We start from the raw sequence: 25,652 nt of genomic DNA on the forward strand, positions 1-25,652 counted from the left end.
ATTATCTGATCTATTTTTCTTTCGTGAAGAAATGTCTTCATGTCTTTAGCGCGGTGAGTGCTGGCTGCATCCCAGACTAGCAGACCTCTTTGGCTCCCTCGCATAACAAGCGGCAGCATTAAATCGATCCACTTCCTTATAACTGCTTGTGTGGCCCAGGCTTTTTCAGTTTCAAGAATAAAAATGCCCAAAACACGTTCAATCTTTTCCTTCTTGCCCTTAGAAATGATTAAAGGTGGGATTTTAGTGCCATCCAGACGAATTGCCAAAATACAGGAAACACGTGCACTTTCGTAAGCAGTGGAGGGAATGTACGCTAAGGAGGCACCCCGCTGTTCAATTGTTGTTTGAGATGATTGGCCCATAAACACTGCAGTTTCATCCATAGCAATCATGTTGGAAAGATTGTATTTAGAGAAGTCAGCATCATCAATAAAGGACTTGAATGCAAGTGCTCGCTTAATAACTTCAGTATCTTCCAACCTAAACTATGTTGTAGATCTTCTTAAAGACAGTTCACTTCGCTGAAGGAAATTATCCAGCCAGTGTCGTGATGCTTTGAAGTCTTCGGGGGCTATGTCAAACTGTGGTGCCATTGCAAGGGCAAATTCTTGAATCTGAGCCCTATTCACAACCAAAGCCTTTGCTCTCCTGTCAACAACCCATTCACAGATCAGGTCTTCCAGCTCGGAAAATAATGGTTGCCGACCTGATCCACACTTGCGCTTTTTAGCATTTCCCTTGTCCACTTGTTCAATGAGGTTACCATACTCTGCTCGCCATTTTTGGACCAATCGGATACTCAACATCTTCTCTTTGCAGAAAGCAGTAAGATTTTGGCCCCAAGAGTCTTCCACGATTCCTTTCTTGTACTCCACAGAGTAGCTTTTTCTTTTTGCGCTCATTTCTAGGGGTAAAAAAAAAAAGGAATTGGGGTATCAAGGTGGGGGGAGGGGGATCACTCAAAATGACACAGGGGGAAACAGAGGGGGGAATCAAAATGGCACAGGAGAATCAGAGGGGGGATTACCATTTTAGTAACCCCTTTTGATCCTCCTGTGTCATTTTGATTGTCCCCTCTGATCCTCCTGTGTCATTTTAAGTGATCCCCCTCCCCCTACCCCTGTGCCACTGAACACCTTCACCAGACATCCCCTCTACCCCTTTATCAGACATTTACCCCCTGGGGCCTGCCTGGGGACTGTCACTGGGCTTGCTGGGGCCTGGATCTGGGCTGGAGCAGGGACTGCCACTGACTGAGAACCTTCAGTCATCATGAAGGTTGCTGCGAGCATCAGGTAGTGTCACCAGAGACAGACCAGCACTCACCACCTTCGCCGAGTCCCGTCCGCTCTAATCCTCCTGTTCTTCTACACGCATCTGCGAAAGTCTCCTCCTCTCTCCCGCCCTGCGCTCACCGCTCACTCCGACCGCCGCTCTGCCTCCACACAGCAGTGACGTCAGGACTCCGCATAACATCACTGGTTGCTAGATGCCAGTCGGGGCGGCCCTAGCGACCAGTTTACGGTAAATTAATTTTCATTCTGAGACAGAGCCTGGGGCCTTATTTTTGGGGGATGCCTTATATTTCACTCAGAAGGAAACCTGTAAGTAGGTCTTATTTTAGGAGGATGTCTTATTTTCGGGGAAACGCGATATTTGACAAAGGAGGCAAGAGCATACAATGGAGTCAAGACAGTCTTCAATAAATGGTGTTTGGAAAATTGGACAGATACATGCAAAAAATGAAACTAGACCACCAATTTACACCATACACAAAAATAAACTCAAAATTGATAAAGGACTTAAACATAAGATGGGAAACCATAAAAATCTTAGAAGAATCCATAAGCAGCAAAATATTGGACATACGTTGTAGCAATATCTTTACAGATATGGCTCCTAGGACAATGGAAACTAAGGAAAATATAAATAAATGGGACTAGCCCTAACCGGTTTGGCTCAGTGGGTAGAGCATCGGCCTGCGGATTGAAGGGTCCCAGGTTCGATTCCAATCAAGGGCATGTACCTTGGTTGCAGGCACATACCCAGCAGGGAGTGTGCAGGAGGCATCTGATCAATATTTCTCTCTCATCGATGTTTCTAACTCTCTATCCCTCTCCCTTCCTCTCTGTAAAAAAATCAATAAAATATATTTTAAAAAATAAATAAATGGGACTAGATCAAAATAAAAAGCTTCTGCACAGCAAAAGAAACCATCAACAAAACAACAAGAAAGCCCACTGTTATCTTTGATAAGGGCTTAATCTCCAAAATTTACAGGGAACTCATAAAACTTAACAAAAGAAAGATAAACAACCAAATCAAAAAATGGGCAAAGGACCTAAATAGACACTTTTCAAAAGAGGACATACAGAAGGCCAAGAGATATATGAAAACATGCTCAAAGTCACCAATCACCTGAGAGATGCAAGTCAAAATGACAATGAGGTACCCTCTCACACCTGTCAGAATGGCTATCTTCAACAAATCAACAAATGACAAGTTCTGGAGAGGATGTGGAGAAAAAGGAACCCTCTTGCACTGGTGGTGGGAATGCAGACTGCTGCAGCCACTCTGAAAACAATATGGAGTTTCCTCAAAAAATTTAAAATGGGGAGAAACCAAGATGGCGGCATAGGTAAGCACCTAAACTGCTGCCTTGCACAACAATTTCAAAACTACAACTAAAAGACAGAACGGACACCATCCAGAACCACAGGAAAGCTGGCTGAGTGAAAATTCTACAACTAGAAGGAAAGAGAAAAGCTCACAGAGAATTGGAGGTACGGCAAAGGGTCTTTGTGCGCACAGAGAGGAAGGGTGGCTGAGAGCCTGGCTGACTTTCTCTGGCGGAAGGGGGAAGGAAGCCTCCGGCCGCACTGAACCCCAGTCCTGACTGCACTGAACCCCAGTTCCAGGCGAGCCCCTGGGGACCCACGCTCTTACGGGGGGAGTCTGGACTCTCGGGGTGAGACTCCAGAGCCAGGGAAGGCAGAGGTCTGAAGGAGCACATGTGCCAGTGCGCACAAAGGCTGTGGAGGTTGCCACAGGCTTTTCTTAGTGGAAGGGAGTCAGAGGCTCCTGACTGCACTGGGCTCCAGTTCTGACTGCACTGAACCCCGGTTCCAGGTGAGCCCCTGGGGACCCACACTCTTGTGGGGGGAGTCTGGACTCTCGGGCGGAGACTCAGGAACCGGGGAAGGCTGAGGACTGAAGGCGCGCGCGTGCCAGAGCGCACAAAGGCAGCGGAGGTTGCCACAGGCTTTCCCTAGTGGAAGGGAGTCAGAGGCTCCTGACTGCACTGGGCCCCAGTTCTGACTGCACTGAACCCCGGTTCCAGGCGAGCCTCTGGGGACCCACACTCTTGTGGGGGGAGTCTGGACTCTCAGGCGGAGACTCAGGAGCCAGGGAAGGCAGAGGTCTGAAGGTGCGCGCGTGCCAGTGCGCGCAAAGGCAGTGGAGGTTGCCACAGGCTTTCCCTAGTGGAAGGGAGTCAGAGGCTCCTGACTGCACTGGGCCCCAGTTCTGACTGCACTGAACCCTGGTTCCAGGCGAGCCCCTGGGGACCCACGCTCTTGTGGGGGGAGTCTGGACTCTCGGGCAGAGACTCGGGAGCTGGGGAAGGCAGAGATCTACGCGTGCGCGCAAGGGCAAGGCTGAGGGGAAGCCAAGACTGTCTGCTCCGCCCTGAGACTCCACCCCATCCAAGCTGAGCACAGAGGCTATTGCAATTTGGCAAGTCTAATCCTATAAACCTGTCTCCAGCACTGAACTTCTCCCAGCGTAGACGTAGCTGATCCTTACAGCCAACTGGCCTGGAGGTCAATTCCTCCCAAGTGATACCAACAACAATCAAGACTTAATTACAACAAGGCTGTACACACAGTCCACAAAGGGGTACACCAAGAGTGTCCACCTCAGGTTAACTGGGGAGGCAGACCCACTGGGCCATATAGGAAACCTAGCACACAAATTTACCCTACCAACTCAGGGAAGCAGTGAAAATGCGGCGTCAAAGAAACAGATCACAAACGAAAGAAATTGAGGAAAACAAATGACTGGATATAGAATTCAAAACCACGGTTATAAGGCTTTTCAAGAATATCCTAGAAAAGGCCGATAAATATAACGAGACCCTCGAAGATATAAAAAAGGACCAACTAGAAATTAAACATACACTGACTGAAATAAAAAATATTATACAGAGACCCAACAACAGACTAGAGGAACACAATAATCAAGTCAAAGAATTGAAATACAAAGAAGCAAAAAACACTCAACCGAAAAAGCAAAAAGAAAAAAAAAATCCAAAAAGTTGAAGATAATGTAAGAAGACTCTGGGACAACTTCAAGCATACCAACATTAAAATTATGGGGGTGCCAGAAAAAGAGAGAGAGCAAGATACTGAAAACCTATTTGAAGAAGTAATGACTGAAAACTTCCCCCACCTGGTGAAAGAAATAGACTTACAAGTCCAGGAAGCCCACAGAACCCCAAACAAAAGGAATCCAAAGAGGACTACACCAAGACACATCATAATTAAAATGCCAAGAGCAAAAGACAAAGAGAGAATATTAAAAGCAGCAAGAGAAAAACAGTTAGTTACCTACAAGGGAGCACCCATACGATTGTCAGCTGATTTCTCAACAGAAACTATGCAGGCCAGACGGGAGTGGCAAGAAATTTTTCAAAGTGATGAATAGCAAGAACCTACAACCAAGATTACTCTACCCAGCAAAGCTATCATTCAGAATTGAAGGGCAAATAAAGTGCTTCACAGATAAGAAAAAGCTAAAGGAGTTCATCACCACCAAACCAGTATTATATGAAATGCTGAAAGGTATTCTTAAAGAAGAGGAAGAAGAAAAAAGTAAAGATAAAAATCATGAACAACAAATACATATCTATCAACAAGTGAACCTAAAAATCAAGTGAATTAAAAACCTGAGGAACAGAATAATCTGGTGAATATAATAGAATCAGGGGCATAGAAAGGGAGTGGACTGATAATTCTCAGGGGGAAAGGGAAATTGGGGGGATTCAGGAAGAGACTGGACAAAAATCATACACCTATGGATGAGGACAGTGGTGGGGAGGTAAGGGCAGAAGGTGGAGTGCGAACCGGGTGGAGGGGAGCTATGGGGAGAAAAAGGAGAAACAATTGTAATAATCTGAATAAAGATTTATTTAAAAAACAAAAACGGTGGTACAGCTACACAATGAAATAATACACTGCTGTAAAAAAGAAGGAATTCTTACCATTTGAACAGCATGGAAGGAACTAGAGAGGATTATGCTAAGCGAAATAAGCCAGTTGGAGAAAGATAAGTACTACATGATCTTACTCATTAAGGAATATAATGAACAACATAAACTGATGAACAAAAATAGAGCCAGAGGAAAAAACTAGTTTAGAATATAATAGAAGTGATCCTGTTATTTGCAATATTTTAATATTTCCTACCACTTTTGTAATATTATACTACTAGAGGCCCGGTGCACGATATTTGTGCACTGGGGTTGGGGGGGTCCCTCAGCCCAGCCTGCACCCTCTCCAATCTGGGACCCCTCGGGTTATGTCCGACTGCCCGATCCCCACAGGGATCGGGCCTAAACTGGCAGTCAGACATCCCTCTTACAATCCAGTACTGTTGGCTCCCAACTGCTCGCCTGCCTGCCTGCCTGGTCACCCCTAACTGCCCTCCCCTGCAGGCCTAGTTACCCCCAACTTCCCTCCCCTGCTGGTCTGGTGCCCCTAACTGCCCTCCCCTGCAGGCCTGGTCACCCCCAACTGCCCTCCCTGCAGGCCTGGTCCCCTCCAACTGCCCTCCCCTGTAGGCCTGGTTGCCCCCAATCACCCTTCCCTGCAGGCCTGGTTGCCCCCAACTGCCCTCCCCTGCAGGCCTGGTCCCCCCAACTGCCCTCCCTCCCCTGCAGGCCCAGTCACTCCCAACTGCCCTCCCTTGCTGGCCTGGTCACCCTCGACTACCCTCCCCTGCTGGCCTCATTGCCCACAACTGCCCTCCCCTGCCGGCCATCTGGTGACCACATGGGGGAAGCCATCTTGTGCTAGGGTGTGATGGACAATTTGCATATTACCTCTTTATTATATAGGATACTAGTGGCTCGGGGAACAAAATTTGTGTACGGGGGGTTTCCCTCAGCCCAGCCTGCACCTTCTCCAATCAGGGACCCCCTGGGGGATGTCCGACTGCCAGTTTAGGCCTGATCCCTGTGGGACCAGCAGTCGGACATCCCTCTCGCAATCTGGGACCACTGGCTCCTAACTGCTCACCTGCCTGCCTGCCTGCCTGATCACCCCTAACTGCCTCTGCCTGCCTGCCTGATTGACCCTAAGCCCTCTGCCTGCCTGCCTGATCGGCCCTAACTGCCCTCCCCTGCTGGCCTGATCTCGCCCCCAACTGCTCTCCTCTGCCAGCCTGATCTCACCCCAATTGCCTCTGCCTGCCTGATCACCCCTAACTGCCCTCCCCTACCAGCCTGATCTTGCCCCCAACTGCCTTAAAACCCCCTCCTCAGCTCCCACCTTAGGTTCTGCCTTCGCAGTTCACCCAGATTAGGTTCTGATTGGTCAGTTTCTATGCCACTCAGCGTCAAAAGCTCTGCCTCCTATGCAACCATTGGCTCCTTGCAGTTCACCCAGATTTGGTTCTGAATGGTCGGTTTCTATGCCAGTCAGCGTCTCCGGGCCTATCTCTGGGCCTGATCAGAGAGGCAGGGCTGATCAGCAGCCCCCGCAGAGGCCCGAAGAGAAAGAGAGGCACACTGCTGGCCAGGCCCAGAGAGAAAGAGAGAGGCAAGGGCTGATCAACAGCTGCCACGGAGGCTATGGATCAGACCCTGCTTCTCTCTCCAGGCCTCTCTCTGGGCCTGATCCGCAGCCCCCTCAGCAGTCAGTGCTGGGTTGCCACACCTGCAGCAGCAGCAGTCAGTGCCGCAGGACTGACTTCCAGTGTTCCGTTGAGCCTTTGGTCGTTACAGTCACTGCCTTTATATATATATATATATCTAGATTAGTACAGTTTTGGTAATATTATTATATTTAAAATCTTTTTTTCTTTAAAAAAAAAAGAACCTTCTATGTGGGGTACCAAAATATATACTCTACCCTCAAAAGAATGATTAAGAGTCCAGGAAAAAGAATCTCCAACAGTATTTGATAATAGAAGAAATACCTACAAGAAAAATAAAATTTCTGTGACTCCTTGAAGAGATAAAATAGTCATTAGTAAATGACTCTCTTATTTATAAAAATAAGAGAAAATTTTTCAACAATTAGGATTTGTGTTTAGTTTTAAAAACTCTGGTAAAATACACATAATATAAAATTTACCATTTTCAAGTATACAGTTCAGTGGCATTTAGTGCATTCACAATGTGGTGCAACCATCTTTCTAGTTCCAGAATATTTTTATCACCCCAACAAGAACCACATATGTGTTAAGCAGTCCTCATTCCTCTCTCCTGGAGTCCTTGACAACCACTAGTCTGTTTCTGTCTCTATGGGTTTGCATAATCTGGATAGTTCATATAAATGAAATAATATAATATGTAGCCTTTAAGACTGGCTTCTTTCTCTCAGCAAAGTTTTTTAAGGTTCATCCATGTTGTAACATATATCAGTACTTGATCCTTTTTATGACTGATGATATTCCACTGTATGGATATATAACATTTTGTTTATCCAGTCATTCTTTTGGCCATTGTGAATAATGCTGCTATGAACATTTTGTACAAGTTTTCTTTGAACACTCATTTTCAATTCTTTTGGAAATATAATTATTGAGTAGAATTGCTGAGTTACATAGTAATTATATTTAATTTACTGAGGAATTGTCAAGCTGTTGTAAGCAGCTGCACCATTTTACACACCTACCAACAATGTATGAGGGGTCCAATTTCTCCACATCTTCACTAACACTTGTTATTTTCCTTTTTTATTATGGCCATCCTAATAGGTAATGTGCTAGCTCACTATGGTTTTGATTTGCATTTCCTAAGGACTAGTGCTGTTGAGCATCTTTTCATGTTTGTTGACCATGTGTCTGTTTTCTTTGGATAAAGGTCTATTCAAGTCTTTTGCCAATTTTTAATTGGATTGTTTGTCATTTGGTGACACAAATAGGAATGTAATCTTAAAAATATGTCAAGAAAGATACGTTCCTAGGTTATAGTAAACTAACAGAATGGAATGAACAGTGCAAGACCCTACCTATAGGAAGGTCTTTCCTGAACTATTATTATGTGGTGCTGTACAGAAATATAGTAGTAGGGCACTCTTAAATGCCCTTAGAAGGCCTGACATGTTTGCATACTTGGTAAAAATGCTTTACCAAACCTTACATTAAACACATTCTCCTTCCTTGTGAATGCTTCTCCCCCCCTTGCTTTACTATATATATATATATATATATATATATATATATATATATTTATTTATTTATTTATTTTTAACCTCACCCAAGGATATTTTTCCATTGATTTTAGAGAGAGTGGAAGAGAGAGGGAAAGACAGAGAGAAATATTGATGTGAGAGAAACACATAGATTGTTTGCCTCCTGCACGAGCCCCAACCAGGGCCTGAGCAGGGAGGAGCTTGCAACCGATCACCTGAGACCCTTCAGTCGGCAGGCCGACACTCTATCCACTGAGCCAGACTGGCTAGAGCTCTCTCTCTATTGCTTTAAAGCAATTTCTTACAGTTGCCATTAACCGAATTTCACCTGTATATAAAGATTTCTGTAAACAACTTTTTGTTTGACTTTATATACCTAAGACTGATCCTATAATTTTAATACTCCCATACACAGAAATATTGCTTTATGTGTAATCCCATTACATTTTTAAAATCTGTTTTCTCTTTATATTAACAATGGGAAAAAAAGCTGCATATAGCCTCAAAGTAGAATGCCCTAAAGATATTATTATGTTCAGTTCAAAAAATTGAATGTGTATTAACATCTTAATTCTAATGCCTACAAGCTTGCAAATGTACTCAAACTATCAAATTTTTTAAGTCAAAAACATAACTTTTTAAAAATTCTTACATTCTGTCCTGCCAATCCTATCTAATAAAAGGGTAATATGCAAATTAACCATCACTCCATCACAAAGGTGGCGGCACCCATAGCCACAAGATGGCGGCGCCTGGTCCTCTCATCCCCGCTGGAGTCCCCCAGTCTCAGCGGGGTGGCCGCTGAGAGCGGGCAGTGTGAGCGGCCTGGCGGAATGCTTACTTTATCACCGTGGCGATGAGGCAAGCATTCCGTGCCTGGCCGCGGATGGGCCTTTGGCCAGGCCAGGGCGCAGAACGCTTGCATAAGAAGAGAAGGAACCGGCGAGCTGAGCAGTCTAGTGGCCCCTGACACCCAGGCAAGGTCAAGTCTGGGTGGCCAGGGGGTGGAGGATAGTGTGACAGGTGGGGCTGGTGGCAGAGGCACAGGGGTGAAAGCTGGCCAAGAAAGAGGAAGGAAGCCCTTTATCAGAGTTCCTGAGAACAGGGAGGGAAGTCGTATGCATTTCCCAGCCATGGATGGGCCTCTGGGCCGTGGAGAGCCTCTGGGCAGTGGGCGCGGAGTGGCCAGGCCCCGCAGAGAGCTACTGGTGCACGGATTCGTGCACGGGGCTACTAGTGAATAAATAAGAAAGAATGTCACCCTTGACAACTGCTTCTGCAGCTAGGTCATCATTATAATTAGCCAGTCTCCCAAGAGCCAAAGTAGCAGTCTGTTGAACTGCTGGGACCATGTCCTGAAGAGGCCTCAACAAAGACATTGCACTTGAGTGAAATCATGAAAAAACAGAAATCAGCAAAACTTAAATTAAAAAGCAAAACTACAATTTAGCATAGTATATGCAAATAAAAAATTAAGGGGGAAAAATCAGCAAAAACAAAAAATTAGCCACTAAAAATTAATGAGATATTTAGAAGCATATAATTGGCCAAGACACAGAATAATACAACCTGTAATTATCAAAGAAGCAGCATAGTGTGGAAATAAGAACGGCTTTGGGTTTAGAGAATTTAAATTCCTGATTTGCAAATACTAGCTTGTTGACCTGACAGGCTACTAGGACTAATGCAAAGAAAAGTTGTGAAGCACATTGTATAATGCCACCCTCAGCCTTTGCGAATTGTATCTTTCAGAGTTGTGTTCAGATTATTTCAGCTCAGTGAAGTCTTTCATTTGTGTGGTATTTTGTTTGGGGTTTTGTTTTTTTTTTTCTCTAACTGTTGGGTCTTCCTCTGGTTCCAAATGAACTTAGAGTTTATTACAGAAATTTTATCAGGATCTATCTCAGGGCCAGGGAGAAAGAGGGCCATTTGGCTAGGACCTCACATTCATGAAGGGCTGCAGATCATATTTCTGACATTATCTCCAAAAAATAAATTCTTTGATATAAGAAAGTATATTGTATTATCAGGTCTCACAATATCATTTTAGGATTGACTACAGTGTAGATTTATCATCCTCACAACAATAATAAAAACAGTTTATATTTGTGGAGCACTTGTATGCATGCATTGTTTTAAAGATTTGTTTTCCATATTAATTTACTAACCTTTCATAACAAACCTATGATGTAGGCCTTATTATTACATCTATTTTACAGATAAGGACATTGAGGCTGAGAAAGGTTAAAAAAATTGTCACACAACAAATAAATGGTAGAAAAAGGTTAGAAATTTTGACAGTCTTTATTGATAATCTATAATAATAAAAGCATAATACGCTAACTAGACTGGACGTCCTTCTGGACAACCTTCTGGACAAAGCCAGGGCTGTTACGGAGGCCCAGGCCCCAGGTGCCGGAGGGAAACTGGTGCCAGCAGCAGGGGGAAGGAAGGCCTACTCTTGCACAAATTTCATGCATTGGGCCTCTTGTTGCTAAATAAATAATATGTATTAAAATTGAGGAGGTAGGAAAAGGGAGACAAATAATAATTGCATTTTGGTCATTTTATTGGATATTCCAACTCTTTATATTAATTTTGCCTTACTAGAAAATATGTAAAATAGTCAATGGCTATTTGTGCTTTATGATGGTGTTTTAGAAGGTTACTAGAAAGGTAATGATGTTAATGATAATGTTTTAGTCTAAGGTTGCAAGAAAGGTAATGATGGAGTTCAAACTGGAACAAAGTGCCCTTGACTTTCTAAACTTTATGTAATTTACAGCAGGCTATTCAACCGATGTTATTACATCGTTTCTATAAAAACATATTCTAGTGATCTATAAAAGCATATATTACCAATATTCTTTTATAATGATACATCCAGAAACATTTGAAATAGAATAAAAGGAAAACATTTACAATAACATTTAGGATTAAAGTAAAATAAATAGTATTACCAAACAACATGAACAGAGAATTATGATGCTTATCTCAGATACATTTAATGATGTGACCTGTGGCTTTTCATAGTCTCGCACTTGATTTAGTGATCATTTTTATATCTAAGTTGCTTGGTTAGACCATCTAATACAAGGCCACAGTTTCAAGTTTAAACCACCACAGGCTGGTTAACTTTGCAGGCACACAGCACTCCTGCTCATGCCTAGGTCATAGCTTCTATTAAACAAATCAACATGCCTATGCTCATAAGTGTTGCTTATATTATTATCTATACCTTTTCCATAGAGATATTTAGGAAATATCTCATACAAAAAAGTCTAAAGCACAGAATAGGGTACTAGAATTACAAAGCATTTCTAGAAAGTTGGGCTAAAACAATTTATCGATCTCTTCTTTGTAGTTTGCTTTATTACGTCATTTTTTTAAATTGTAATAAAATGCACATAACATAAAAATTACCACATAAACCATTTTTAGTTTACAATTCAGTGGTATGAAGTTTCATAATGAATATATTAATGAGGCAAAAAACATAAACTATAAGTATGCCTAGAATAGTTTCCAATGATGTGTAATCATCACCATCATCTAGAAACTGTTAAACTGTTTTTCACAGCAGCTGCACCATTTTACATTCCAACCAGCAAAGTGCAAGGGTTCAGATTTCTCCATATCCTCACCATCATTTATTTTCCATGTTGTTTTAAAATAATAGGCATCCTAATAGGTATAAAGTGGTATGTCATTGTGGTTTTGATTTACATTTCCCTAGCACTAATAATGGTGAATGTCTTTGTTGACATGTCTATTCAAGTCCTGTGATCAATTTTTAAATTAGGTTGTTGTTGTTGTTGTTGAATATAACTTGAAATTTTTTATAATAAATATGCACCATTTAAAAAAGAAGAGCAAAGAAAAGCTAAATTTGTTTACATACATTTAAAGTTTCATAATAAATATATTAATGATGCAAAAATATAAACTATAAGTATACTTAGAATAGTTTTTAAAGAATCACAATTTAAAAAATAAAAGAATCATGATTATGGTTCATGTTATTTTTTTTAATATATTTTATTGATTTCAGAGAAGAAGGGAGAGAGAGAGAGAAAGTTAGAAACATCGATCAGCTGCCTCCTGCACACCCCCCACTGGGGATGTGCCCGCAACCAAGGTACATGACCTTGACGGGAATCAAACCTGGGACCTTTCAGTCCGCAGGCCGATGCTCTATCCACTGAGCCAAACCGGTTAGGGCTTGTGTTATTTTTTTCTGATGATTCTGGTATTTCCTTTATTTCCTTACTTGATAAATTTATGTGAAGTGGCTTATTGTCTTTTGAAATATAATTGGAAAATCAATATACTCTGGATTATTCCACCTAAATATTTCAAATTAAAATCTCAAGACCTTTGAACTTCTATGGTAAGAATTTGATGAATTCATCTATTTAAGTCTATAATATTTAATTTAATTATGTGTTTATTATTACTTACAGTATTTAGCAAATATACCAAAAGCCTCCAATTTTGGAAAATTTCAGTTTGCAATTTTAGCAGTAAAATATTTTACCCCCAAAATGTATTTTACTTGTCCATATACTCAAAGGAATTTTCTACTTTCTCCTCCATTTTTCTATTGCATCTGGACTAAGAAAAATAATGTCAACAAAATGACACACAATTCCTCTCTTTCTATTCCTGTATTCATTATCCAAGTTAGACTCCTGCATGGAACTTCTGCTCTATCATACTTACCCTATATTCCTTAGTCCGAACAGTAGCACAATGAGGATTTTGAAAAAAATTTAAATCTCTGAACCTATACAAGTAAAAGCTAAAATTTCCATTTAAAATATCCGTTTAGAGGGTGGGGGCAGGTAAATGAGGGTAAACGGGGAATAAATGATGATGGAAGAAGATTAGACTTTGGATGGTAAACACACATTATACAGATGATGTATTATAGAATTGTACACTTGAAACCTATGTAATTTTATTAACCAATGTAACCCAAATAAATTCAATAATAAATAAATATCTTTGTTTGAATAAGATCATTCTTTAGGGAAAATACTGCCCCTAATTTCTAATCCTTAAATTTTCTCTTAATGGTTTATCATCATTAAGTCCCTAGGGACATGATTTTATCTCTTACACAGCATGGATGGAAACTTTGTTATTTAATTACAGGTTTGTCATAAAAATACAGATAATGATACAAGAGACACTGAGAGACAAAAGGGGTAAAGGGAGGAAAGGGAAGACAGGGGGGAAAAGTATATATAACATAAAAAGAAATTTTTTTCTTATCTACCTGTCCATTAGGAATCTATAGTGATTGATCCTTGGTGAACAAATGCATGAAAATTTAGAATCCATAAATTACAGCAGTCTGAAATAGTTGCTATATCTGATACACAAGTTCTCTAAGGAGCAGCTAATGACCTCATTGGGGTCTCCCCTGAAGGAGCCAACATGATCTATCTAAAACCTAATATTAAAAATAATTCATATATTATACTCTAATATTTATAAAACAATTTAGTGTACTCTATACAAACTGATAAAATAGTGTGAAACTATTTTTGAACTTTAACTTATAAGATACATCTTTACAATCCTCCCCTACCCCCAACTTTATAGCTTTGAGCTCCTTTTGTATTTTTCTTGTTCCAGTGCCATACTGGAGACATTGCTGCTAATACCTACATTGCAATCCAGTTATGCCCCAAACAGAAACACCCTTGCTAATCCTGCCCACATCATTCATTCAAAAAACAGATCAGGTTTACCAATTGGCAAGGAATAGAAGTACATACATGAGTTAAGGCAGCTCCTACTCTCAAGAAACTAATAATCAAGTGGAGAATATAAAATAGCCTCAAAATAATCCCAGCTCTTTCCTTTAATTCCTTTCAATGCAACATAGGTCTAATTACTTTGATTTTGCATGCCAACTGCATATTAATTAGGAAATGTCAAACATTTCCAAAGGCAAAAATTATTACCCATTCATTCTCATATTACATATATATATAATTTATATACATATTATCTCAATTTTCTGTTTATAAAGATATTTAACATCTCAACTTTGTTTCCTTAAAAACAAGTGTCTGGCCCGGCCAGTGTGGTTCAGTGGTTGAGTGTAGAGCTATGAACCAGGAGGTCACTGTTTGATTCCCAGTCAGGGCACATGCTGAGGTTGTGGGCTCGATCCCCAGTATGGGGTGTGCAGGAAGCAGCCAATCAATGATTACCTTTAATCACTGATGTTTCTGTCTCTCTCCTTCTTACTTCCTCTCCCTGAAATCAATCTTTAAAAGACATATTAAAAAAATAAAGATTTGTTTGCCCTGGTTACTTCTTATCTTCTTTGTTTTGTTTTGCAATTTTTTAATTGTATTTATTTTGTGGTAAAGTATACATAACAAAATTTATTATTTTAACTATTTTTAGATGTACAATTCAGTGGCATTAAGTACAGTCAGAATGTTGTGTAACCATCACCCACTATCATTTCCAGAACTTTTTCATCATCACTAACAAATACTTTATGCAAATTAAACACTAACTCCCCATTTCTCCCTACTCCCAGCCCCTGGTAACTTTGTCTCTCTGAATTTGTTTACTATAGATACCTCATATAAATGAAATCATATAATATTTGTCCCTTTTTGTCTGGCTTATTTCAAACTTAGCATGTTTTCAAGGTTCATCTGTTGTAGCATGTATCAGAATTTCATTACCTTTGTAAGATGAATACCATTCGATTGTATATACAACATTGTGTCCATTCATCTGTTTCCACCTTATGGTTATTGTGAATAATGTTGCTATGAACATTGGTGTACACATATCCATTTAAGTCCCAGCTTTTTATTATTTTTACTGTGTACCTTGAAGTGGAATTTTTGGATGAAATGGTAATTCTGTTTAACTTTTGGGGAACCATCAAACTGTTTTCCACAATGGCTGCACCATTTTACATTCCCACCATCAAAGCACAAGGGTTCCAATTCCTCCACTAACACTTACTTTTTTGTTGTTGTTTTTAATAATAGTCATCCCAATGTGTATGAAATGGTATCTCGCTGTGGTTTGATTTGCATTTCTCTAATGACTAGTGATATTGAATATCTATTCATGTGCTTATTGGCCATTTTTATAAATTCTTTGGAGAAATGTCTATTCAAATTTTTTGGCCCTTTTTGAATCAAGTTGTTTGGAGTTTTTCATTGAATCTTAGGAGTTCTATATAAATATATTTGCAAATGTGTGTGTATATATATATTCTGGATATTAATCTCTTATCATATATATGCTTTGCAAATATATTCTCCCATCCTGTGAGCTGTCTTTTTACTCTCTTGGTATTGTCCTTTGATGCCCTTCTTTATATTTTTTGACTTAAATGTGAAGTTATTTCTACCATATATATTCTTTGCTTTCCAATTTTATTCAAAATTATCACAAACTTATAAAATATGTTAAAGATGTATTATTCCAAATTTTTACTTTCGTTATTTGTGCTGTGCCCACACAGCCAAGGGTTTGGCAAGCCTGAGGGAGGGCCAGCGAAGGATGAAGAAAAGACAGACAGAGAATAAGCTGGGTCTAAGTCAGCCTTGGGCAAACTACGGCCCGCGGGCCGGATCTGGCTGTTCTATCCGGTTCTCTTGTTCTCCCCTCCGCTCCTTTACTTTGAATTTATATTAGTTCACACAAACACTCCATCCATGCTTTTGTTCCGGCCCTCCGGTCCAGTTTAAGAACCCATTGTGGCCCTCGAGTCAAAAAGTTTGCCCACCCCTGGTCTAGGTGGATCTTCTGTGCGTGACTGAGACCACAGAACAGATCCAGACTGCAAGCTGATGCTTTATCTTATAGTCAGAGGTAAACAAGGTAATTTACAATGTTCTTATAAGTTTCACTTGTTTTGGCAGCACTTGCTGCACCTCCCACAGCCCATTAGCTACCCAGGAAAGATCTAGGGAGCAGTCACAGGTCAAGCTTAATTATGCTAAGAGGGCTGTGCCCTCTAAGCTGGGACTTGTTTGCAGCTTTGCCAGCAGGTCAGTCCGAGGCTTAACCCTATAACCGCTCCCTACATCTCACCCTTCTTTTAATTTTAAGCTACCAATAATGGAAGTAAAACTTAAACATCAAGAACAAAGTTCTGACCATTAAAATATTAACAAAACAATGCCAATGCAAAACCCAATAACAAAACAATGCCAATGTAAAACCCAGACATGGCTATTAAAAAAACAATGCCAATGCAACACTACAATAACAGAGAAATCAAACTACAGTAACATATTTCTACTAAATGAAAGTTTCTTTTGCTGATTTACTCAAGAGTCCTCGGACTTGGCCGCGCAAGAGTTTGCAGAAGACTGGCAGCTAACCAATGCTAGCATGGCCAGAAACATGATTGAGGGAGTAGCTTCCACTTCTTGCTTTTCTGCCATCTGCTGGGCCTCAGTTGTTAAGTTCTTCAGCTGACCCCATGTTGGCATCTCGGTCTTTTGTATAGCCTTCATCATCTTCCTTTTCCACTTTGCTGTCATCGGGGAAACTCTCAGTCTTTTGAATGATGGGACAAGGAGCTTCTCTGGGTCCATGGTGGTGACGCACGTAATGCTCTGGCACCCAAATTGGCTGCACTGCTCCTTCTGGAAAGATACAAACACAACCTCTTCCCCACATCATTACTGGATCTGGTCCAAACCATTGTCCAGTTTGTGCATCCTTCCATCAGGCTAACCCCGCGGAGGCTATTGTACAGGAGGCCCGATGCCTTTCAGCTGCTGTATGACCCTCTGCATCACAATTCAAAAAATTTAAAGTATAAAGAGCATGACTGAGTTTGTTTTGAGGTGACACATAACATCCGTCTCCCCCTTTCTGTTTTAGCAATTGTATTTTAAGAGTTCGATTTGCTCTTTCCACTATTACTTGACCTTGAGGGTTGTAATCGATACCAGTTTTATGACAAATTTGATATTGCTAACAAAAATGTTGAAAAGCAGAACTAGTGTGTGTGGGTCCATTGTCTGTCTTTAGCTCTAAGGGAGGACCTAGTACCGCAAAGGCAGCTAGGCAATGATTAATTACATGCTTGGCACTCTCTCCCGTTTGGGGAGTCGCAAAGATAAAGCGGGAGCAGGTATCGACATTAACATGTACCCATCTATGCTTACCAAATTCCGGTATGTGGGTGACATCCATTTGCCAGATTTTATTAGGTTTAAGACCCCTAGGATTAACCCCCAGCGATTGTACAGGGCAATGAATTACACACTGAGAGCACTGCTTAACAATTTGAAGAGCTTGCTCCCTAGAAATACGGAATTGTTTGCGTAAGGCAGCAGCATTTTGATGATGCAAAGCATGGGAGGACTGGGCAAGAGAAAATGGGGTAGCCTCTTGCATTATAGCAAGGAGAAGATCAATAGCATCATTGCCTATAGCTAATGGACCAGGGAGACCTGAATGAGATCGGATATGACCAATAAAGCAGGGAAACTGTCGTTATCTAATGACTCTTTGAAGGTTGAAAAATAAATGAAAGAGTTCCTCTGAATTAGTGTGCCCTACAGTAGCTGTTTCAATTAGTTTGGCCATACTTACCACATAGGCACTATCACTATATAGGTTAATGGGCTCCGTAGCAAAATCTGTCAAGGCATAGATAAGAACTTGTATTTCTACCCATTGTGCTGAAATATAAGGGGTTTGAAGGATCTTTGCACCTCTGCTGCAGTAGTATCCAGCTTTTCCAAAACTGAATCCATCTGTAAAAATGGTTAATGCCTGAGGTATACGTTGTGACTTCACTATCTTTGGGAAGGTAAAGGTAGTAACTGAGAGAAATTGTAAAACCTTATTTGCTGGATAATGGTTACCAACCTGTCTGGAGAAATTAGCAAGTGCAACTTGCCAATTTGTTGATTGTTGCCAGAGCCAGTCTTGCTGTATAGCTGTAAATGGCACTACAACAAGGTCAGGGTCTTGGCCCACTAATTGGCCTGTTCGAAGGCGGGCTCGAGCTATTAGCTAGGAAACTGAATCATGGAAAGGAGTCAATACCTTAGTTGGAGAATGAGCCAAATATAGCCATTCAACAACTCTAGGAGCTTGTCAAATAACCCCAGTGGGTGTATGTGTCGTAGGGAAAATTAAAACCTGTAAGGGAAGGGAGTAATCAATTCTAGTAAGTTGTGCTGAACTTAAGGCATTCTCAACTTTATGTAAGGCTGTCTTGGCTTCCTCTGTCAAGCAGCGTGGGGATGATGGAGATGAATCTCCCCTTAGTATATGAAATAAAGGGCTTAAGTCAGCAGTGGTTAATTTTAAAGCAGGTCGAACCCAGTTAATATCTCCTAGTAATTTTTGGAAGTCATTTAATGTAAGTAAAGTGTCAGTCTGAATTTGAATTTTCTGAGGTTTTATTGTTTTTCCCTCAATAATGCTGCCAAGATAAGAAAAAGGAAATGTCCTTTGAACTTTTTTGGGTATTATGCATAATCCAGCACAATGCAGGCAATCCTGCAAAACTATATAGATATTATTTAGATGCGTTTCATTTTTATGAGCTAAGAGAATGCCATCCATATAATGAATAATATAAGCCTCGGGATATTTTTTCCTTATAGGATGTATGGCTGCAGCCACAAAATCCTGACATAAGGTAGGACTATTGGCCATGCCCTGAGGCAATACTTTAGCATATCTCCACCCCCATCATCCCAAACCCACCAGCACTGTTCCCTTGCTTCCTCCATTCCTTGCTCATATTTGGGAGAAAGTGCATCATCTGGAGGGCTCTCTCCCACAGGAGCTGTAGCCCCAGGGACTGGAGGAGGCAGCGGAGGCGCTGATGGTGGAGTCGGAAGCCTTTGGCAACCTTCCCCCATCTGTCTTGATTCCCCTGCCACATTCCTCCACTCCCCTTCTGGAGTGGGCTCTAGGCAGTCCCGAATCAGGGACCACAGACTGAAAGTAGAGGCAAGCATTTTCTCTGGACCTTCAGCTATATAATGATCACGAAGTTGTTTTCCTACCTTCTCCCATGCCTCTATATTTACTTTTTCTTCCTCAGAAAACCATGGGCAGGTTTTACTCACAAAATCCAAAAAATCGAAAAGCTGTTCATACCTCACAGAACAGCCCCTTGCTTGGAGCATAGCCTTAAGCATGGATACGCATACATTCTTTCCCTGCGATCCTGAATTTCCCATATTTTACACCTGGCTTGTACTTCACCCCTGCCTTACTTACTGTGTGCGCACGCCTTGGGGCCTCCTTTCACCTGACAATTGCAGTTCCCTCACACTCAGGTCCGCACTGAGTGCCACTTGGGCTGAACTCAGCCCCGCGTTGGGCGCCACTTGTGCCGCACCAGCACAGCCAAGGGTTCAGCGAGCGTGAGGGAGGGCCAGTGAAAGATGAAGAAAAGACAAAGAGAATAAGCTGGGTCTAGGTGGATCTTCTGTGCGTGACTGAGACCACAGATCAGATCCAGACTGCAAGCTGATACTTTATTTTATAGTCAGAGGTAAACAAGGTGATTTACACTGTTCTTGTAAGTTTCACTTGTTTTGGCAGCACTTGCTGCACCTCCCTCAGCCCATTAGCTACCCAGGAAAGATCTAGGGAGCAGCCACAAGATCAAGCTTAATTATGCTAAGAGGGCTGTGCCCTCTAAGCTGGGACTTGTTTGTGGCTTTGCCAGCAGGTCAGTCCAAGGCTTAACCCTATAACTGCTCCCTACAGTTATTATTTTTTTTTAAATATATTTTATTGATTTTTTACAGAGAGGAAGGGAGAGGGATAGAGAGCTAGAAACATCGATGAGAGAGAAACATCGATCAGCTGCCTCCTGCACACCTCCTACTGGGGATGTGCCTGCAACCAAGGTACATGCCCTTGACCGGAATCGAACCTGGGACCCTTCAGTCCGCAGGCCGACGCTCTATCCACTGAGCCAAACCGGTTTCGGCCCTACAGTTATTATTAATAAAAATAATTATTATTTATTATTGCAAATGTTTTATTTTTATCTAAAACTACTTTTTATATGACCATTTACTATGAAATTGCACTATAGTTCATTCAAGCTTTGGAAGAAGTGATTTTTGCATACAATTAACCAATACACAACAAAGAATTCACCTTTGACTGTCAGTGTTACTACTTGACCCAGGCATTCTGTTTGAAGTCCAATGAGAATATTAAAGAAATTCAAAGCTTTAAAAATAGAAGGAATCACTTGCCCTGCTTGTTACATGACTGCCTATGTTGACAAACAATAGACTGAAGTAATTAGAGCCTGTATCTGGAGGTAAACTGATTGGGTTCAAATCTGGGTGCTGCCATTTCCTTGCAGTGGGACTCAGCAAGGTTACTTAACATCTCTGTGTCTCAGTTTCACCATATGTAAAATCTAAGACTACCTCATAAAATTGTTGTGAGAATTACAATGAAGTAAAATTTCTAAAGTGTTATAACATGAGTTGGGATAAAATAAACACAAGTGCTTGGTAAATAACAGTGCTGACTAAAGGAATCAATTCCCTATGTTGACCATATTTTTCATCATCATTTTATTATTGTTATGTATATTACTGGTTAATTAATCAGTGCCTTCCATTCTGATGAAGTAATATTTAATGTTCTATGGCCCCATGAATTGAGCCTTTTCTACCATATATTTTAGAATTACCATGGAATGAATAATCCATTCAAGAAATATCCATTAGGATTCACTACTTCCTATCAAAATACCAGTAGAGCCCAGTTGGCGTGGGTCAGTGGTTGAGTGTTGACATATGAAACAGGAGGTCATGGTTTGATTTCTAGTCAAGGCACATGCCCAGGTTGTGGGCTCAATCCCCAGGAGGGGCCTGCAGAAGGCAGCCAATTGGTGTTTCTCTCTCATCATTGATGTTTCTATCACTCTCTCTCCCTCTCTGAAATCAATAAAAATATATTTTAAAAAAATACCGCCCTAGCAGGTATGGCTCAGTGGATAGAGTGTCAGCCCAGGGACTGAATGGTCCCGGGTTGGATTTTGGTCAAGGGCATCTACCTCGGTTGCAGCCTCGATCACCATGCAGGAGGCAGCCAGTTAATGGGTCTCTCTCACATCAATGTTTCTCTCTCTGTGTCTCTCCCCTCCACTCTCTCTAAAAATCAATGGAAAAATATCCTCAGGTGAGGATTAACAAAAATAAAAAAAATAAAGTATATTCTAGATAGTAGTCTTTAAAGAAAAAAATATGTTTAAACAAATACCAATAGCATATTTCTCAGAACTAGAACAATAATCCAAAAATTTGTGTGAAAACACAAAAGACCTCAAATAGCAACAGAAATATTGAAAAAGAAGAACACAATAGGAGGTATCACACTACCTGATGTCGAACTATATTACAAGGCTATAGTAATAAAAACAACATGGTTCTGGCATAAAAACAAACACAGATCAATGGAACAAATAGAGAACTCAGAAATAAATCCATGCCTATACAGTCAATTAATCTATGACAAAGGAATCAAGAATATACAATAGGTAAAGAGTGTCTATTCAATAAATGATAGTGGGGAAATTGGACAGATACATGCAAAAAAATGAAACTAGACCACCTTCTTACACCATATCAAAAATAAACTTAAAATGGAGTAAAGACTTAAATGTGAGACTTGAAACCACAGAAATTCTAGAAGGAAACATAGGCAGTAAAATCTTGAACATTTCTTGTAGCAATATTTTTTCTGATATACCTCCTTAGACAAGGAACACAAAAGAAAAAAATAAACATATGAGACTACATCAAAGTAAAAAGTTTCTGCACTGCAAGGAAGCCTCCAACAAGATCAAAAGACAAACTACTGAATAGGAGAAGATACTTGCCAATTATGTATCTATTAATGGGTTAATAACAAACATTTATAAAGAACAGATACAGCACAACACCAGAAAAACAAGCAACCCAATTAAAAGAAAACCTGAATAGACACTTCTCCAAAGAAGATATACAGATGGCCAATAGACATAAGAAAAGTTGTTCAACTACACTAATCATCAGAAAAATGTAAATCAAGACCACAATGAGATACACCTCACACCTGTCAAAATGGCTATCATCAATAAATCAACAAACAAGTGTTGGCAAGGACGTGGAGGAAAGGGAATCCTCATGCGCTGTTGGTGGGAATGTGAATTGGTGCAACCACTATGGAAAACAGCATAGAGGTTCCTCAAAAAATTTTAAAATGGAATTGCATTATGACTCAGCAACCCCACTCCTGGGAATACATCCAAAGAAACCCGACACAGTAATTGAAAAGAATATATGGACTCCTATGTTCATTGCAGCATTATTTACAATAGCCAAGATATAGAAGCAACCCAAGTGCCCATCAATAGATGAGTGGATAAAAAAACTGTTGTAGCCCTAACCGATTTGGCTCAGTGGATAGAGCATCAGCCTGCGGACTCAAGGGTCCCAGGTTCGATTCCGGTCAAGGGCATGTACCTTGGTTGCGGGCGCATCCCCAGTGGGGGGCATGCAGGAGGCAGATGATTGATGTTTCTCTCTTATTGATGTTTCTAACTCTCTATCCCTCTCCCTTCCTCTCTGTAAAAAATCAATAAAATATATTTAAAAAAAAACCTGTTGTACACATAATGGAATACTATATGGCCATAAAAAATAATGAAATCTTAGCTTCTGTAACAGCAGCAATGGGCCTAGAGCAGGGGTGGGCAAACTTTTTGACTCGAGGGCCACAATGGGTTCTTAAACTGGACCGGAGGGCTGGAACAAAAGCATGAATGGAGTGTTTGTGTGAACTAATATAAATTCAAAGTAAAGGAGCGGAGGGGAGAGCAAGAGAACCGGATAGAACAGCCGGATCCGGCCCACGGGCCGTAGTTTGCCCACGGCTGGCCTAGAGGGTATTATGCTAAATGAAATAAGTCAGACAGAGAAAGACAAATACCATATGATTTCACTTATATGGGGAATCTAGAGAACAAAATAAGCAAACAAATGAAATAGAAATAGACTCACAGATACCGAGAACAGAGTGTCACTTGACAGAGGAGAGGGGGTTGGGGAGCAGGGTGAAAAATGTGAAGGGATTAAGAGGTATAAATTGGTAGTTAGAGAATAATCACAGCATAAGGAATATCTTATCTAATAAAAGAGTAATATGCAAATTAACCATCACTCTGCTACACCCACAAGCCACACCCACCAGCCAAACAGGAGCGAGTATGCAAATTAACCCAACCAAGATGGCTGCAGCCACGGAGAGAGCAGGAGGGAGGCTTGAGTTTTCCCGGAGATGGAGGAAGCCAAGCTTTTCGTACACTCTAGCTGGCCCAGGACTCCGCTTAAGGCTACAAAGTTTCAATTATAGAAGATAAATAAACCCCAGATACCAGGGCCTCCGCTTTGGGTCACTGGGGGGCATGGCCCGCCTGCAAACCACCACAGGCCCCTCACCCAGGCCACCCCACACCCCAAGGGAACCCCCACCCTGATCCGGGACACCCTTCAGGGCAAACCAGCTGGCCCCCACCCATGCACCAGGCCTCTATCTTATCTAATAAAAGAGTAATATGCAGATTGACCATCACTCCAACACACCAGATGGCTACCCCCATGTGGTCAAAGATCTTGCCCCCATGTGGAGGGACCAGGCCTGCAAGGGAGGGCAGTTGGGAGCAATCAAGCCTTCAGGGGAGGGCAGTTAGGGGTGACCAGGCCAGCAGAGGAGGGAAGTTGGGGGCAAAAAGGCTGGCAGGGGAGCAGTTAGACATCAATCAGGCTGGCAGGGGAGTGGTTAGGGAGTGATCAGGCTGGCAGGCAGAAGCGATTAGGGGCAATCAGGAAGGCAGGCAGGTGAGCAGTTGGGAGCCAGCAGTCCTGGATTGTGAGAGGGATGTCCGACTGCCTGATCCCCGGTGGGATCGGGCCTAAACGGGCAGTCGTATATCCCTCGAGGGGTCCCAGATTGGAGAGGGTGAAGACTGGGTTGAGGGACACCCCCATCCATGCACGAATTTCATGCACCGGGCCTCTAGTAGTCAATAATATAACAATTATGTATGGGGCCAGGTGGCTACTTAAAATATCAGGGGGTCCACTCTGCAAAGTACATGATTTTTCTAACCACTATGCTGTACATTTGAAACTAATACAGAGTATTGAATGTAAATTGTAATTTAAAAAAATATCTATTAAGAATAGATAGGGTGTTGAAAACACAATTATCTTTGACTTTGAGGAACTTATAAAGGGGCTGTGAGAGGTAAACAAAAGGAACACATTATGATGTATGCAACAAATGAGAATAGAGTGTGCTTCATGTTTAAATAGAATGCTTCTTTTGGTGCATATAGTCTTTTCAATTACTGTGTCATACATAGAGTAGAGCAGGCTTTAAAGAACACAGAAAAGGCAACCCAGGAGCAGTGACATCTAATTTGAGATCTGAAGGCTTTGGGGGAAGATTGCCTGTTAAAAATTTGGAGGGAGTAGTGAGGTAAATGGATTGGAGAGTATTCCAACCAGAAGGAACTACACAAATGAAGCTGAAAACCAAAAACAGTTTGGTGTGTTGACAAAACTGAGAATGCAGTATGACTACAGTACAAGAGGGGAGAAAGAAGGTTGGAGAAGGAAGGCTAAGAAATTACAGAAACCAAAATCCTGAAGTATTTTGAATTGAATCTGAACATTAATGTCAGTGTGGTGACACAGTCAAATTTCACTTTGTAAAGGAGGCTTCCTCTGATTACACTGGGAAGAAAGGATAAACATAAGCAAGATTGGAGGCAGGAAGACCACCTAGGAAGCTGCTGTAGGAACCTACACCAGATGTGAAGATGGCCTAGAGAACAGCAGTGGCAAACGGGAAGGAGACAAGGGAGATATTTAGAAGAGAAACGGATTAGTGTGAAGAAGATAGAGAAATTGGTGATACTTCAGGTTTCTGGCTTGGACAAGAAGTGCATAATTGTGGTGGACTGTTGAAAAAGCCATGAGAAAGTCAGACCAGCCTGAAATGTCAAGTGCGGGTGACTTGGCAAGAGATAAAGCTGGACGGCCAGATCAAATTTGGCTATAGGTCAAATTAAGACTTTGTGGTGTTATTCTAAGTGAAATGGGAAGCCATGGGGAGACTTATTGTTTACACAACTTATTCTCAGGGAAAGAAATGAAAATGAAGACTGAATAATTCCCA

At 41.4% G+C, this 25,652-nt stretch overlaps 1 protein-coding gene across 1 annotated transcript in view; it reads right to left on the reverse strand.

Moving 5' to 3' along the window:
* Positions 1-25,652, reverse strand: part of SPAG6 (sperm associated antigen 6) — a gene marked incomplete at both ends in the record, with an annotated part of 74,478 nt that overhangs the window by 40,366 nt on the left and 8,460 nt on the right. The window contains 1 exon segment of the mRNA XM_080654707.1: positions 9,655-9,803. Coding sequence (XP_080510833.1) covers positions 9,655-9,803 — 149 coding nt within the window.

Source organism: Plecotus auritus (genome assembly GCF_963455305.1).
Source record: "Plecotus auritus genome assembly, chromosome: 1".
NCBI lineage: Eukaryota > Metazoa > Chordata > Mammalia > Chiroptera > Vespertilionidae > Plecotus > Plecotus auritus.